The sequence below is a fragment of the Podarcis muralis genome, chromosome 6 (genome assembly GCF_964188315.1).
Source record: "Podarcis muralis chromosome 6, rPodMur119.hap1.1, whole genome shotgun sequence".
NCBI lineage: Eukaryota > Metazoa > Chordata > Lepidosauria > Squamata > Lacertidae > Podarcis > Podarcis muralis.
The window spans coordinates 289,699-304,990 of record NC_135660.1 but is presented as its reverse complement, the minus strand read 5'-3'; the positions used below and the strand labels follow the sequence as shown (position 1 = coordinate 304,990).

Here is a 15,292-nt window from a genome sequence, read left to right as displayed (position 1 = left end):
AGAGGGCGGCGCCGGGGCTGCCTCGTCTCCCGGGAGATGCGCGTCCCTCTCCAGAACGTGTGAATGGTGGCCGTGGCCGGGAGAGAAAGCGCGGCCTGGGAGGTGGGCGCCTCCGAAGGGGCGGGAGGGGGTGGCGCTCGCTCCGGCCGAAGGAGCGCCGCTGCTGGGGGGCTTCCCCTGGGCGAGCAGGAGGCCCGACCCGAAGGACCCTCCGGGATCTGCCGCTGCCGCCGGGCACCGAGTCTGTTCCTAAGCTGGGCGGCCCCGAAGGGCCCTTGGGAGGCTCCGGGCGCCGCTTGGCCGGGAGGGTGGGCGTCTCGGACTCTGTGTTGCAGAGCAGGAGCTTCGCTTCGCTAGACTCTCCAGCTGCGCCGGCAGGAAAGCCAAAGCCCACAAGGGCCCTGGAGAGCCAGGAGCGGACAGCCTCGCCAAGCGGGCCGGGGCTCGGGATCTCGGGATGGCCAGACCTCGCCCAGCCACACCGACAGCTGCTTCGCCCATTCTTGGATTGCCATCATTTTGCCCAGCAGCAGAGAAGCCCAAGTCCAATGGGATCTGCCACAGGCATAGGGGCCACAATGCTTTGGGATGGCCGGGGGTGTGGGGGTGCTTGGTGGTGCTGAAGGCCCCCAAGAGCAAAATGCCTGACAGCCTGAAACACCGAATCTGAAGCCACCTCTGCCAATTCAGGCAGACTCCTAACTTGGCAGCGGCATGGGCAATACATTGACAGAGAAGGAGTCCTGCAAAGGAGATTGGCATTACAATGGCCTCTTCCAGGAAAAATGGCTTCCTGGTCAGGGAGTCTAGGTGGAAGATGCTGTCCCACGAATCCAGCTTGCCTGGTCCAGCCAGATCTTGTCGGTGCAAGACAGGTCACCAACCTCCTCCATGTCCTCAACAGCTGCTGTTCGACCATGCATAGGACTGGCATTTAACAGCAGTACTTCAATGCTCACGGGTACGTTCATGTGGCAACGAGGTCTTTAAAATGGAGAGAAGCTAAGGGGGGGGGGGGCTGTATTACAGGTCTGCCCACTTTCTTGGCCTGCCCACCAAATCATCATGGCCAGGGCTGGCAATTGGAGTACCCTCTTCCCGTCCCTGATTAGCCCTTCTGATATTAAATATGCCTAATGGATCTATTGTATCTGCTATAATGGAGCAATATAACAAAGACAGCACTACAGAGCAGCAAGCCCTGGGTTAGAGCGAAAGAAAGTGACTGCGCTGTGCTGCCTCATCCTTCCGCTTACAGGGATCCTCACCCTCTGGCCCCAAGACTGGGGACAGTCAGCTCTCATCTGGTCACTTTCTTTCCTCTTTCCAGGGGGTTCACATTCCGTATCCAGGTTCTCAGGTAAAAAAAAAATGCCCAGAGGTTGGAAGAAATGTCTAGAGTTGGAAGGAATGCCAAGGATCATTTATTCCCACCCCCTGCAGTGCAGGAATCTCCATTAAAGCAGCCATGACAGAGGGCCGCTCAATCTCTGCTTTCAAACCTCCGAGGAAGGAGAGTCCACCACCTTTCGAAGGAGTTTGTTCCACTGTCAAACAGCTCTTACTGTCAGAAAGTTCTTCCTGATGTGGAGTCGGAATCTCCTTCCTTGTAACTTGAAGCCATTGGTTTGACCCCTACCCTCTGGACCAGGAGAAAACTCACTTGTTCCATCTTCCATGTGATACCCTTTAGATATTTGAAGGTGGCTATCATTTCTCTTAGTCTCCTTTTCTCCAGGCTAAACATATCCAGTTCCCTTTACCATTTCTCATACGCCTTGGTTTCCAGACCCTTGACCATCTTGGTTGACCTCCTCTGCACACATTCCAGCTTGTCAATATCCTTCTTAAATTGTGGCACCCAGAACCAGGCACAAGACTTCAGGTGTGGTCTGAGCAAGGCAGAATAGAGCAGTACTTCCCTCAGTCTGGATACTACTGGTGATGCAGCCTAGAATAGCATCATCTCCCCCCTCTTCTTTTCTTTCTTTTTCTTTTTTGCTGCTGCAGCTGCATCACATTGTTGACTCATTCTAAACTTGTGGTCTGCTAAGATCCCTAGATCCTTTTCACATGTACTACTGGCAACCCAGGTGTCCTCCATTTTATATTTGTGCAGCTGGTTATTTCTGCCTAAGTGTAAAACCTTACATGTGTCCCAGTGACCAAAGTAACATGGATGTTTGGGTCCCCTTAGGCAGCCTCCAGAAGAGTAGAACTTCCAGTGAGATATAATGTGACCCCAACACCCTCTGCTTGAACGTTGAACCTGGAGTCCATTGATGCCTCCCCACCATCTGAACAGGCAGTGGTGATAGATCAGTCCAAGTCCAATAGTTTAAAAGTTTTATTCAGCTATAGGTGTAACAGGATTAATAGAGTAACATACACAAAAGAATAAAGCATTCAGAGTGTCTCCTGTGTCTAAACCCAGGTGCTTTATTACTGTAATTGTTTATTTATTTAGAGCATTTGAAGAACAGATTATAAATGTTCCCAGAGCAGCTTACATAAAATCACAGAAGATGCTCCCCACTCAGGCTTACAATTGAAGAAAAACACAACACACAAAGGGACAAGGAGGAAAGAGGAAAATCAGAACTGGGGCACCAATTTCTATTGGCCAGTGGCGCAGCTCAGAGGCAGTAAGTGCCTAATGGCACTGGACCACCAGCCAAGTGGATGCAAAGAGCCTTGTGTCTCCCGTGTCTCCCATGAAGACTGTTTGATGGAATGGCTGCCCCCAAGTGACAATGGAGGGAGAAGAGGTCTGATGAGATGGTCCTGTCACAGCAGATGGATGGAGTGATCTCTTGCACCTCTGCTATGGTCCCTTGGTTATCCCACGCTGTTCCACCACACACTCCTGTACTTCCACAACTCCTTCCTCCAGCTTCTCTTCCTTTCTGCTCCACCTTTGCCTTCCCCCCTCACCCAGCTCTTTGCCTTGCTGTTCCAGACCAGATAAGGAAATCTAATCTTTTGATGCAGTACCACATCTTGCACCCAGAGATTCTTCATTGAGAACTGTCCTTATGAAAATCCCTGCATCCGTCAGCTTCCTATGTAAAACCCTCCCCCAGACATCTCTGGGTCTGGCTTCATTCCCTCCTGCTCTGCCCCAGAAGAACTCTATCCAGGAGTTTGTGTTAGGCTGTGGGTACACCAGAGTGATAACATGCACATGGGTCACACAGATCCCATGTTTTCCATGTGGGCTTTTGTTCACATTTGTTGACATGAGCGCTTTTACTTGAACTCCTCAATGTTTCCCAGCACACTAGTAGGTTGTGCTTGCCTGGAGGCTATTGTCCCCTCACTCAGGACTTCCCACACTCCCTGAGTGCCAGAAATCTGAGGTCCATTGTGGGCACACATGGAAGTATTTGTTTGCCTTTGTACATGGCCAATTTCTTTTTAAAAATGGATGTGAGTTTTCTGGCAGAACAGTGTGTTGAACATACTTTCTGTAAAAAGTGTGGGTTCCAGCCCACCCTCCCTGAGCTTTGCTGAGAGGGCATTTGACTACCTGTGCTGGCAGCCATTTTTAAAATGTATTTTGGAAATACAAAGTTTTCCAATATGCACAAAACAGTAGACTGGTTTTTTTAGGTGTGTGTCATGACTGCTGCCACCAGCAACTCACCTAAAGCATCTCACCAACAGAAAGGGGGGTTTGGGGACAAATGGCACCTAGCAAACCATCACATCACAGGGGTAAAAATACATGCCCACACAATGCACTTCAGTATGCTCACCATTTGGTAACATTTGGTTTTATGTTAGATTTTCCCCACCTCACTGCAGTATCTGTGAATCAGGGAAATCTCAATTAAATGACAGTTGGGTGCAGGTACCACCAAGGCAGAAGACATGTATGTGTGGGATGCATCATACCCACTTAAAGATGCTGGATGTATAAAGCCTTCATCATAGACCGATAAACTCTTAAAATAGAAGAGTTGGAAAAGACCCACAAATGTAATTCAACTCCCTGCAATGCTGGAATCACAGCTGAAGAATCCCTGATAGATGGCCACCCAACCTCTGTTGAAAAATCCTCAATGAAGGAGAGACCACCACCTTCCAAGGGAGTCTATTCCACTGTTCTCACTGTTAGAAAGTTCTTCACATGTTTAGTGGGACTCTTCCATTGGTTTGAGTCTTATGATAAGGAGCAGCATGAAACAAGCTTCGTACTAATGGGTACTAAAGGAGCTTGCAGATGCAATCTATGTCTAAAATCTTTGAGAATTCTTGGAGAATAAGTGAGGTCCCTGCAGGCTGGAGGAGGGCAAATGTCCCCATCTTCAAAAAGAGGAAAAAAGAAGAGCCAGGTAACTGCCGCCCGGTGAGGTTGACATCGATACCAGAAAAGCTTGTAGAACAGATAATTCAACAGTCGGTCTGTGAGCACTTAGGAAAGGATGCTGTGATTACTAAGAACCAGCATGGTTTTTTTTTAAAAAAAGTGGTGCCAGATAAATCTCATTTCTTTTTTTAAAAATTGAGTTACAAGCTTGGTGGATCAGGGGAATGCTGTGGATATAGTGTATCTTGATTTCAGTAAGGTTTTTGACAAAGGCCACCATGGAGGAGAAGCTGGTAAAGTGGGGGCTGGATGACGTAACTTTTAGGTGGATTGTAGCTAGTTGACTGACAACCCCAAGAGTGTTCATTAATGACTTAAACAGATTTGAGAGGTGGGTCCAGGCTAACAAAGTGAATTTCAATAGGGACAAATGTATGGTTCCGCATTTAGGGAGGAAGAACCAGCTGCACAAATATAAAATGGGGGACACCGGGCTTACTAGTAATGCATGTGAATAGGATCTAGGGATATTAGTAGACCACAAGCTTAACAGGGAACCAGGCAGAGAGTTTTCTCGGTAGTGGTGCCCGCCCTGTGGAATGCCCTCCCATCAGATGCCAAGAAATAAACCACTACCTGACTTTTAGAAGACATCTGAAGGCAGCCCTGTTTAGGGAAGTTTTTCATGTTTGATGTTTTGTCGCTTTATTATTATTAATAATAATATTCTCTTGGGAGCCGCCAGATGGGCGGGGTAGAAATAAATTATGATGATGATGAAGAGTCAACAGTGTGATGCAGCAGTAAGAAAAGGTACTACTATTCTAGGCTGCATCAACAGAAATATAAAAAGGTAAAGGTAAAGGATCTTGGGATGATTAAGTCCAGTCAAAGACGACTATGGGGCTGCGGCGCTCAACTTGCTTCAGGCCGAGAGAGCCAGTATTTGTCCACAGACAGCTTTTCAAGTCATGTGGTGAGCATGACTAAACTGTTTCTGGCACAACAGGACACTGTGATGAAAGCCAGAGCACATGGAAATGCCGTTTACCTTCCCACTGCAGCAGTACCTATTCATCTACTTGCACTGGTGTGCTTTCGAATTGCTAGGTTGGCAGGAGCTAGGACAGAGCTCACCCCGTTGCACGGATTTGAACCACCAATCTTCTGATTGGCAAGCCCAAGAGGCTCAGTGGTTTAGACCACAGCACCACCCATATTCCTATATCAACAGAAGTATAGTATCCAGAGTGAGGAAGTAAGTCGTCTGCCTTGTTCAGACCAAACCTGGAATCTCATGTCTGGTTCTGGGCTCCACAGTTTAAGGAGGATATTGACAAGCTGGAATGTGTGCAGATGAGGACAACCAAGATGGTCAAGGGTCTGGAAACCAAGCCATATGAGGAATGGTTGAATATGTTAATGGTACATTTAGCCTGGAAAAGACGGGAATGAGAAGAGATATGATAATATCTAATGGGCTGTCACATGGAAGATGGAGCAAGTTTGATTTTTCCTGCTCCAGAGGGGAGGACTGGTACCAGTGACTTCAAGTTACAGGAAAGGAGATTCCAACTAAACATCAGGAAGAAATTTCTGATAGCGAGAGCTGATCAACAGTGAAATGGGAAGTGGTGAACTTTCCTTTCTTGAAAGTTTTTAACCATCTGTCAAGGATGCTTTAGTTGAATTTCCTGGGATGATCCTTGAATGATCCTTGGGAACCTTTCCAACTCTATGATTCAGTGATTTTAATTTTGAGTGCCCTTAGTTTTTCCTACAATTTATCAGTAAGAGATTTATCAGCTATCTAATTCTACTATGTATGTGACTATGAAGCTCCTCAACTTGGCTTCACAGGTGAATGCATGAAATATATATGGGATATGTCAGGCACGTCCAACTTCCAAGAGACTGCAATCTACTCACAGTAAAAACCCCCACGCCTGGCAGTGATCTACCCATTGTCATTGGAGGTTGAATCACCCATCGATGAAACAAAATACTAATAGTAAGCAGTTCTTCTCATTCCTTAACAACAGAAGAAAAACAGGTCCTATAACTGGGACTCGATTTTGTTCCTAAGCCTCACTATAATGCTTTTTGCACCAGGGTAGATTTACATAAATTTGTGTGTAATATTAAGTTACGTGACATGTTTGGTATCAGAGATCAACAGCCACAGCAATTTAGACCTAAATCATCTTTTATCCCGCCCAGTTTTAATCCTTCCATCACTTTGTTTCATCAATTGGTGATCTGTGATTTGGATAAACTTGAAAAGAGGAGCCCTAGGACCCAGGACAATTTAACCAAGTCCCAACATGCCTGCCTTAATGACTTCTCAAATGATACTAACATTATCATAAAACCAGCTGATAAAGGAGGGGGAATTGTCATCATGAGTAGACTTTGAAACAGTATAGTGTCATAAAAATATTGTTGGTATATTATTAGCCAACATGTTTCTTCTTGTTGTTCAGAGTGGGGCAAAGTAAGGCCATGATCATCTACAACTTTATCATGGATGAAGAGACTGGCATGGCTTGCATTACTGAGACTTAGGTGAGTGAGCTGGGAGGGCTTGACCATACCCAGCTGTGACCATATGGGTACTTGGTACAGCACAAGGCTCGGTGGGGGAGGGTTGAGGGGTGTGTGTGTGGCTATTGTGCATAAAGCACCGTCTCCTTTACCAAAAAGCCACTCTTGATTTTAGACAGGTTCAGAGAATCTCCGCCTGGCATTGGTCCAAAGAGACAGGCTGGGAATGCTGATGGTCTGTTGACCACCTCTTTCACCCAGCAGCTTCTCTGATGGAGCTGGCCAAGGTGATATCTGGGGTACTGATGGATGACTCTAGGATGATAGTTCTGGGTGACTTCAATATTCTTATGTTGGCTCCCACTAGGCCAGCTCATGCGACTCTCTCAAGTGGCCATTGGTCTACATCAAGGAGCTGTAGTCTTTGCCCAAAGTGATATGTGGAATAGACAAAGGATGGGCTGGGGTGAAATGCACTCCCTTTTCATAGTTGGATCATTGCCCAATAAAGCTTGGAATGCCAGTGGCAACTCCCTGCTGGAAGGTTGGTGGGCCTGTTTAGATGGCCTGCCCTCAGAGGCTAATGGAACTGATATGTTTTGGAAAGCTGTGATCCTGTCAAAGCCCCGGTCTCACTATGCAATGCGATGACACAATTATCCCCAAGTATCCTGTCCAGCTTAGTAAAACTCAAGTGGCCCCTTGGCATCCTGGAGAACTCTGGACTATGAAGCAAGCTGGACAAAGATTAGTGTGCAAATGATTCAAGTCGTGCTCTGAAGCCAACTGAACAAAGCACATAATCAGGTGTGCCATGTGGTAGTGTGGGCTGCGAAGAAGGCTCAGTTTGCAGCTTGCATGGCATCCTCTAGGAGCCAACCAGCAGAGTTATTTCAGATGGTAAGGCCTCTTTTAAAGAAGCTGCTGCTTTTTTGGAGTTTTGGAGTAGCCCGGAGGCAACAAGAGCCCTGAAGAAGGTCCTGGGGATGACCAGGACGTTGAGGGGTCCTGCGGTGACCAAACAAGCTCCCAACGGGCCTGCTTGGTCCCACGAGGAGCCAGGTCGCCCCGGTGGTGGAGCCGTGGTCGCTGGGCTCTGACACAGTCCAGCAGCAGGCTGCCCTGTCTCAGGAGTGGTCAGTTTCCAAAATTTTAACCAAAGGAACAAAAGGATTAATTGTGAATTATTTAACCTATTGGAACTATTTGTTGTATTGTCTGGAAAACGAAAAGGGAGTCTACTCTGGAAATGGTTGCTGCCTTGCATGGGAATAAGCTGTTGGAAAAAATAAAGGTACAAATAAAAAGTCTGCCATCAGAAATAAAGGAAGGGGGTAGGGTTGTCAAACTGAGAAGCTTAAGTGACTGATCTTTAAGATGCCCCCCCCCCCCGGTGATTTACTGTCTGTAACCACTTCTTCTACATTTTAAACGATATACAGCTATAACTTGCTTTTTTCTTCTTTGCTCTTGAGAGGGGAGGGAAGAGGAAAGACTGTAAATTATTGTTGGACCTTTACTTTTTATCTTAAGGGGTGAGGCTTGAAAAAGGTGTCAGTATTTGTCTAACTAGGAATTATTTCTGTCACCAACAATGCTCAATCGGGTTTTGTGCTTTAAGTATTTTGTCCTTTTCAGGGCTGGCTTTTGACAACCAGGACTGCTGCTGTTTCCAGACCTTCCAATCCAGGCAGGTCTGGTGAACCTGTGATGGCTTCACCCAAAACCTTTTGGAGAGTTCTCTGCATGCTTAGAGTTGGCTGGTGTCTTCTTCCTCAGACTGGCTACCTGCACCCAGATGAGTTTTTCCAGTCTCCAGAGGTCATGGCAGGTAAAGCTGACATCTTATGTATGTGGTATGAAAAGGTTTTGTGTTTTTACAAAACCTAGTCTTTGTGGACAGTCCTTTATACCTGGTTTCAAAAAGGTCTTTGGGAGGGGGGGGGGTCGGTGACGAGTTAAATTCTAGGGCCCCCACCACATGGCAAGTGAGCTGCTTTCCATTTCCTCCATTGTTCCAAACAGGCCACATATCGGCAGCCTGGTTTATAAAGAGCAACAAGAGCAATTCTGAGTCTGCTGAATTATTGATCTTCTGCAGTTGGTTCTGCTTTTAATTAGATTCTTTCTTTGTTTTTATTTTAGTGAGTCAAAGACTTCAATTATTTTTAACTTTTCTAATCTTATGTTGCAGGTCACTGGGGCGGGGGGCTGGTTTCTAGCTGACAGGGTTCCAGCTATTACCTGTGTTAACCTTTCCCCACTCCTCCTCAGGCAGCATCTTGGACTTAAAGGTTTACCACCCCTGGGAATTCCTCCCCAAGTCTCCTTGCAGGACTGTAGTGTTTCCCTTGATCACATCTGGAGCTGCTTTCTGGGCCATCAAAGCCCTTCAGCACCTGGGCCTCTCGACCAGCTGCATCACCAGCTACACCCTCCTCGTCTCACCCCGCCTCCTCCTCACCATCTTTTCATTCATCCTGGACTACAGTGTTTACCAGCTGGCTCCTCTGTGGGGAGCGGATCCGTGGAACTCACTGGCTCTGCTTGCTGGCTCCTACGTCACACTTGTGTTTTACACGAGGACTTTTGCCAACACTGTGGAAGGACTTCTCTTTGCCTTGCTGCTTCTACTAGTGTCTTCAAAAGCAGCCAGCGAAACCTCGGCCTCAGCCTGTCGGTGGCAGAATCCTCTAAATCACAGACTTATTGGGATGATCATAGTTGCTGGATTTTTTAACAGGCCAACGTTTCTGGCATTTGCTTTGGTGCCGCTGTTGCATTGGGTATGTGCAGGTGCTACATGCCAGCCAAGCGTTAGAAGAACAATACAGCATGTTCTCTGTCTTGCCCCAAGTGCCGCCTTCACTGCTGTTTTCTTCATAGCTGCTGACACCTGGTATTTCACTTCTCCCCTGTCAGGACTTAGCCTGCACAGCTTTTATGAGGCCAGCCCACTGAGCATCCTTGCCAGGCTGCGCCAGAGTGTCGTTGTGACCCCCTTGAACTTCCTCACCTATAACCTCAACCCTGATAACCTGGCACAACACGGGACTCACCCGCATCTTACACATTTTGCCGTTAACGGGGTCCTGCTTTTTGGGATCCTTCATGTAGAAGCTGTTAGCAATGGCATCAAACTCCTGAAAGTGCACATCAGCCAATTTATGTGGTTGAAGGCCTTGAAGAGGAGCTCACATTCAGCCATCACATGCCCAGAAGGCAGGCTGGCACTGCTGGCTTTCTATTTTATCCCTCTGGCACTTCTTTCTTTATTCAGCCATCAAGAACCTCGCTTCCTCATCCCTCTCATCTTGCCTCTGGTCCTTTTGGCCACGCAGCATAGACAGGCCCAGCAGTGGAAATCCATCAACCTTGTGTTCAATCTCTGTGGTGCCCTTTTCTTTGGCTGCTTCCACCAGGGAGGCATAGTCCCTTGCCTCTTCCACTTAGAGCAGCTCACCCATTCCCCAGAGTCCCTGAGCCATCGCACACACTACACACTACTCTTTGCTCGGACCTACATGCCTCCCAGGTTTCTGCTTAATGTTAACAAGAGCAACACGCTGGTGGAGCTGGTCGACATGGCTGGGGCCGAGAAAAGCTTCCTTTGCCAGATTCTGGGATCCATAGTGAATGGTCCTGCCTGTCTCAATAGAGAGCTGGGCAAGGAAATGACTTGCCAGGTGCTGGTTATCATCCCAGGCACCGTCAGAACCATAATAGAGCAATGTCCATTACTGGTCAAGAAGGAGACAGTAATATTTCCACATCTGACGATGGAAGACCCACCACAAATGTCCTTTCTCCTTAGTGAAAAGTGGAGAAGCCAGTTAGGACTGCATATCCTGTATCTGGAGAGAAATCAAAAGAGCATCTAGCATCAAGGTGAGCTAAGCAAAGAAGCTAAAGAACATTTGGCGCACAAACATGCAGTCCACAACAACCCTCGTTATTCTCAGCCCTATATAGACCAGGTGCATTTTGTAGCTCCCATTTGCTGGTAGAAATCTCCCAATACACCTCACCCACCAAACACTGTGTCACAGTCCTGTGTCACCACAAGCAACCCATTTCCTTTCTTCAACTTCCAAGTTGAAGGGCACTTGTGGCAACTGCCTTTGAAAGGTGCTCTTTGCGTTTGGAAGCCAGAAAGAGGCCCTTGCAAAAAGTTTGCTTTATGCACCGCAGTTGCCACTGCCAAACTCCTCCTTTGTTAGTAAGGGACCAAAGGGCACATGATTGCATCAGTATTGATGGCATGGAACATTATCTGCTAGAAAATGAAAGTGTCCAAAATCAAGATATGTCGTAAGACTGTACTGAGGTGGGGAGCTGCTATTTAGCACCCTCAAATCCTCCAGATGAAATGCCTTGGGTCAGTCTCTGCCACAGCAACCCTCGTGGCTTCCTTCTGGAGCAACACCGCCACTCCCCCTGCAACAATGTGCAAACACTTCTGGCATCCTTTCTAACCCAGATGGCAATGTGAATTCTCCACTAGAAGACACAGAAATTGGCCGCCTCGGCTGGCAGAAGCCACAAGAGCAGCAAATCCAGCCTCCAAGGAACGCATTGCCCACTGCTGCTGCTGCTGTGCTGGCAGTGACAGCTGCAGAGTGCTTTAGATCTGCCCCCCTCCCCAGCAGCCTCTTGGGGAACAGAAAGCGCTTCTGGTCTCCTTCCACCCTTATCCCTGACGTAAAACTCTGCCACCGCCTTCTTCCCAGGTGTGGGGGAATTTTATGGTTTGCCTCAGGTGACAAAATGTATTGCAGATGAAGGTGATGGACTATATGGAACTGGCGGAGATGACTGGCAGAATCTGAGACCAGGGAGAAGAGTCGGTGGAAGAAGATTGGAAGAAATTTAAAGACTATTTACAGAAATATTGTAAAATTAATGAATGTTAGAATGATGTTGGAATGAAGTTAAGTGGTTTTAGCAGCAATGTTATTAAGGTCTATGTAAAAATGGATTGTTAATAGATGGGAATTTGAAGTAAAACTATATTAAGATAAAGGATTAAGATAAGAACAAAGAGGGAAAGGATTTGCTGAATTAATTAACTGATTTGGGATGCAAAAAAGGGAGGTGTGAGGAGGTCCGGGAAACAAGTGAACGAAAGATAAGATATGGAAATACTGATTTGTTTTTAATTGTTATTCTATTTTTCCTGTTTTTTTTGTATTTTATTTTCTCTTTTTTATTTTTGGTTTTTTTTTGTATTATTGTAACTTTGTTTGAAACTTTAATAAATATTATTTTTTTAAAAAAAAACCCAAAATGTATTGGGCCAGCCCCGGCAGTAGCTTTCCCTTGGTTTCTGGGCATAATTTTAAATTATGACCATTGCAAAGGTTTGAGCACCCAGGTGTAAGCCTCCCTTGGTCCTAAGCCCTTCATAACTAAGCGGTCCTCTGAGGTTAGATTAGATACAAGTGGTTGTTCCCCTATTGTGGAATCTGTATTGGGAATTTTGGTAGCTGTGTATATCTGTGTATTGCAAGGGGTTGGACTAGATGAGCCTTGTGGGTCCTTTTCAAGCCTACGATTCTGTGATTCTGCTGTTATGATACTGTTGCCCGTTGTTGTGATTTAGGATAGTTTTGGTTTAATAATAATTTTAAATGCTGGTTTTTTAAAAAAATGTAATTGCTGTTTTTTTGTTTTGTAAACTACCCTGAGGTGTTTTAGGACACGTGGTGGGATACAATAAATGAACAAATACTTAGTCTATTCTTCCTAAAAACAAGCTCTACATACATTTACCATAGCCTTGACACCTGCATTTTCAGAGCCCACTCTATTCCTGTGATTGTAACTGTCCTCAGTTTTGAGATTTAGAGTGCTGTAAGCCCACTGGTGAAGGATGGGTAATAAAATTAATAATAATAAATAATATCCTCACAAAGCATGCCCCTGGCTCTACTGCCTTTACCAGCTGTGTAGCAGGCAGAAATTCAACAGGTCAGCCTTTTGCAGAATAGAAATACAATTATGGGGAAAGCTTCATCTATTCACATTCTGTCTTATTACTTGTGTCACCACCAATTTATTTTTGGGGCCTCCACACCACCTGCAAGAAATCACATAATTTTGCATGACTCAAAAGCATTTGCAATTATTATGCAAATCAGTGTCCTCTATTGCAGGTGGATTAGAGGGCCCAATGCATCTAGTGTACTGGCCCCAGAAAAACCCTCTTGGTGCCCCAGCAGCAGCCCATGTGGAGCTGTCCTCCTGACCATTGTTGCTGCAGCTTACCTGGATGGGCTGGCATGGGGAAGGGCGGCAGTGAGGCTGGACCTGTGAATGTGTTTTACATTTCTTTTTGCTTTTAACTTGTTGCTATTTTATTGTTGGGTTTTGTGTGTTTATGTTGTAAAGCGCTGTGATACATTATTATGATACACACACACACACGTATATATATATAATAAAATCAATGCCCCAAAGCCTGCCCCCAATTTGCTCCATTGGTGGCCCCCACAGGTTCATGCCAGTCCTATCCAGGTAGTAGGAGTGACACTGGTGTTGGGAGGGCAGCACTGCCCCCTCCAGGCTGCTGCTGCTGCTATATGCAAGGCTTCAGGAGGGAAGAAGTGGGGGAAAGAACATATCCTTCCCTTCCTCAGAGCAATAAAGTATATTGGATTGGACTGGTTTTTAAAACTGAACTGTAATGATAAATATAAATAACATTAATAATAACAACCATAATAATAGGTGGAGAAATCACAGTTTATTGGTAGAGCACATGGTTTGTATGTTGTAAACAAAGAAACTTCCAGGATAAAAGCTCCACCTTAGAGAACTGGTGTCAGTCAGAATAGGTCATGGTCTTGCCTGACCTGGTACAAAGTAGCTTTCTATTATGTTCAAAGTGCTCCAGGTTGGAACTGGCAGTCAGCCCTCAACTGAAGCCTTTTAGGCTACATATATAGCCAAGCTTGTGAAGATTTCAAGAAGGTAAGGGTTTTTGTTGTTTTAAGAAAACTGCTTTTTCTTTTCCTTGTTCCAGGCTGGCTGGAGCAGCCCATAACAAAAGCATCCCTGGTGGCAACTGCAGCATTTTGTTTCAAGGCCCCCTATCCCACAGTTCTACTGCAAAACATGGTGACTTTGGCCTGATCATTAAGTCTGGATGGATGCACATACTGGGAGCTCCACTAGCTCTTATTCCATTTCCAGGCACAAGTCAAAGTCCTCCTGGTCTGTCTGCTCCTTCAATTATGCAGGGGAGGTTTTCCTCGCAGGGCTAAATAGGCAAAGGCAGTTCCAAACAGTACAACTTCCAAATCACAAGAAGAAAACAAACCATCAAAAACAGGTTTGGCCTCTCCTGGATAGGTCCATAGCCTCAGAGCTGTTTCTGGATTCGGATGCCAAAGTGGCACCACACAGTTAGGGGGCTGGTGTGCCAACTGTGCCACAAACTGGGGAATGCAGAGCTGGCTATTACATTGGGACAGCAGATGCAGTTTGCCCAAAATTTACAACTTAAGATGCTGACAAAAACCATGCACTGGGAGGGAACATGTTACTTCAGAGCAAAAGCAACTGCACTGACTTCCTCATTCTTTGAGCCCAATTCAAGATGCTGCATTTAACATTAAAGATCAGACTTTAGCAACGACCTACATTTCTTTTTTACGGGTGTTTTTAAACACAGCATTGCTGCTGTCTTAACTGCTTTTGTTTCTTGCCCTGCAATTCTGTTTAGTTTTGCAATTGTTTTATTGCATTTTATGTTTTTTAAGTTGTGAGCCATCTCAAACTTTTCTAAGGAAACACAACACTGTTGTGTGGAGCAGTCTTTGGGTTTGGTTCAGAAGCACCAGCTGATGGGAGAACGCAGCGACCGGACTGCAGTGGTGGCGGTGGGCATCTGGCCATTGTTCAAACAGCTGCACTGGCTGTCCACTTACTACTGAGTCAGGTTCAAGGTCCTTGCAGTGCTTGACAAAGCCCCAAACAACTTGGGTCCAGGATACCCCAGCGACCGCCTGAACCCTTATCATACCCCAGTTCAATCACAGAGGTCATCTGCAGAACCATCGTTGGTCATTCCCTGAGTTGGTGAGGCTCGTCTGACAAGGAGGAGTCGTGCCTTTGGTGTCACTGGCCCAGTCCTGTGGAACTCCCTGCTACAGGAAGGCGAAGCGGCTGCTGGAACAGGAGCGGGGCCAGAGGGCGGGGCCTGCTTCTGCCTCCAAGCAGAGCCCCAGGAGAATCTCGGGGGGACTCAACTGCGGAGGCGGCTCCAGGTCTCCCTGCGGGGAGGCTGTCCGGGGAGGGAGCGGGGGTTGCTGCGTCTCTGGTGGGCTCGGCCTGGGACTCCAGCTCCGCGACCTCGCCAGCCTCAGTTTCCACAGCCGTAAAATGGGGTCGGGGCCAAGCGTCCACCCGGCCGCTGCCATGGCGACCGCCTCC

The 15,292-nt window shown here is 46.7% G+C and overlaps 1 protein-coding gene across 3 annotated transcripts; it reads left to right on the top strand.

The window, feature by feature from the left end:
- The first annotated feature begins 135 nt into the window (after positions 1 to 135).
- Positions 136 to 12,590, top strand: PIGZ (phosphatidylinositol glycan anchor biosynthesis class Z (Gwada blood group)). Of its 3 annotated transcripts, XM_077929558.1 has the most exons (5): positions 136 to 961; positions 6,796 to 6,877; positions 8,495 to 8,687; positions 9,131 to 10,744; positions 11,635 to 12,590. In XM_077929558.1, exons 3-4 carry the CDS (start codon positions 8,567 to 8,569, stop codon positions 10,735 to 10,737), a joined length of 1,728 nt encoding a protein of 575 aa, XP_077785684.1. In that variant the 5' UTR covers positions 136 to 961; positions 6,796 to 6,877; positions 8,495 to 8,566; the 3' UTR covers positions 10,738 to 10,744; positions 11,635 to 12,590. The 3 variants fall into 3 exon arrangements, with proteins under 3 accessions (XP_077785684.1, XP_028587824.2, XP_028587821.2); XM_028731991.2 differs by having other exon boundaries at positions 137 to 961; positions 9,131 to 12,590; XM_028731988.2 differs by lacking the exon at positions 6,796 to 6,877 and having other exon boundaries at positions 137 to 961; positions 9,131 to 12,590.
- Positions 12,591 to 15,292: the final 2,702 nt, after the last annotated feature.

Excerpts from the sequence above, each read along its gene's own strand:
- PIGZ (XM_077929558.1), top strand. The coding sequence starts at position 8,567 with ATGGCTTCACCCAAAACCTTTTGGAGAGTTCTCTGCATGCTTAGAGTT. Across the intron at positions 8,688-9,130 it reads GTCTCCAGAGGTCATGGCAG|GCAGCATCTTGGACTTAAAG; the intron begins GTAAAGCTGACA and ends ACTCCTCCTCAG.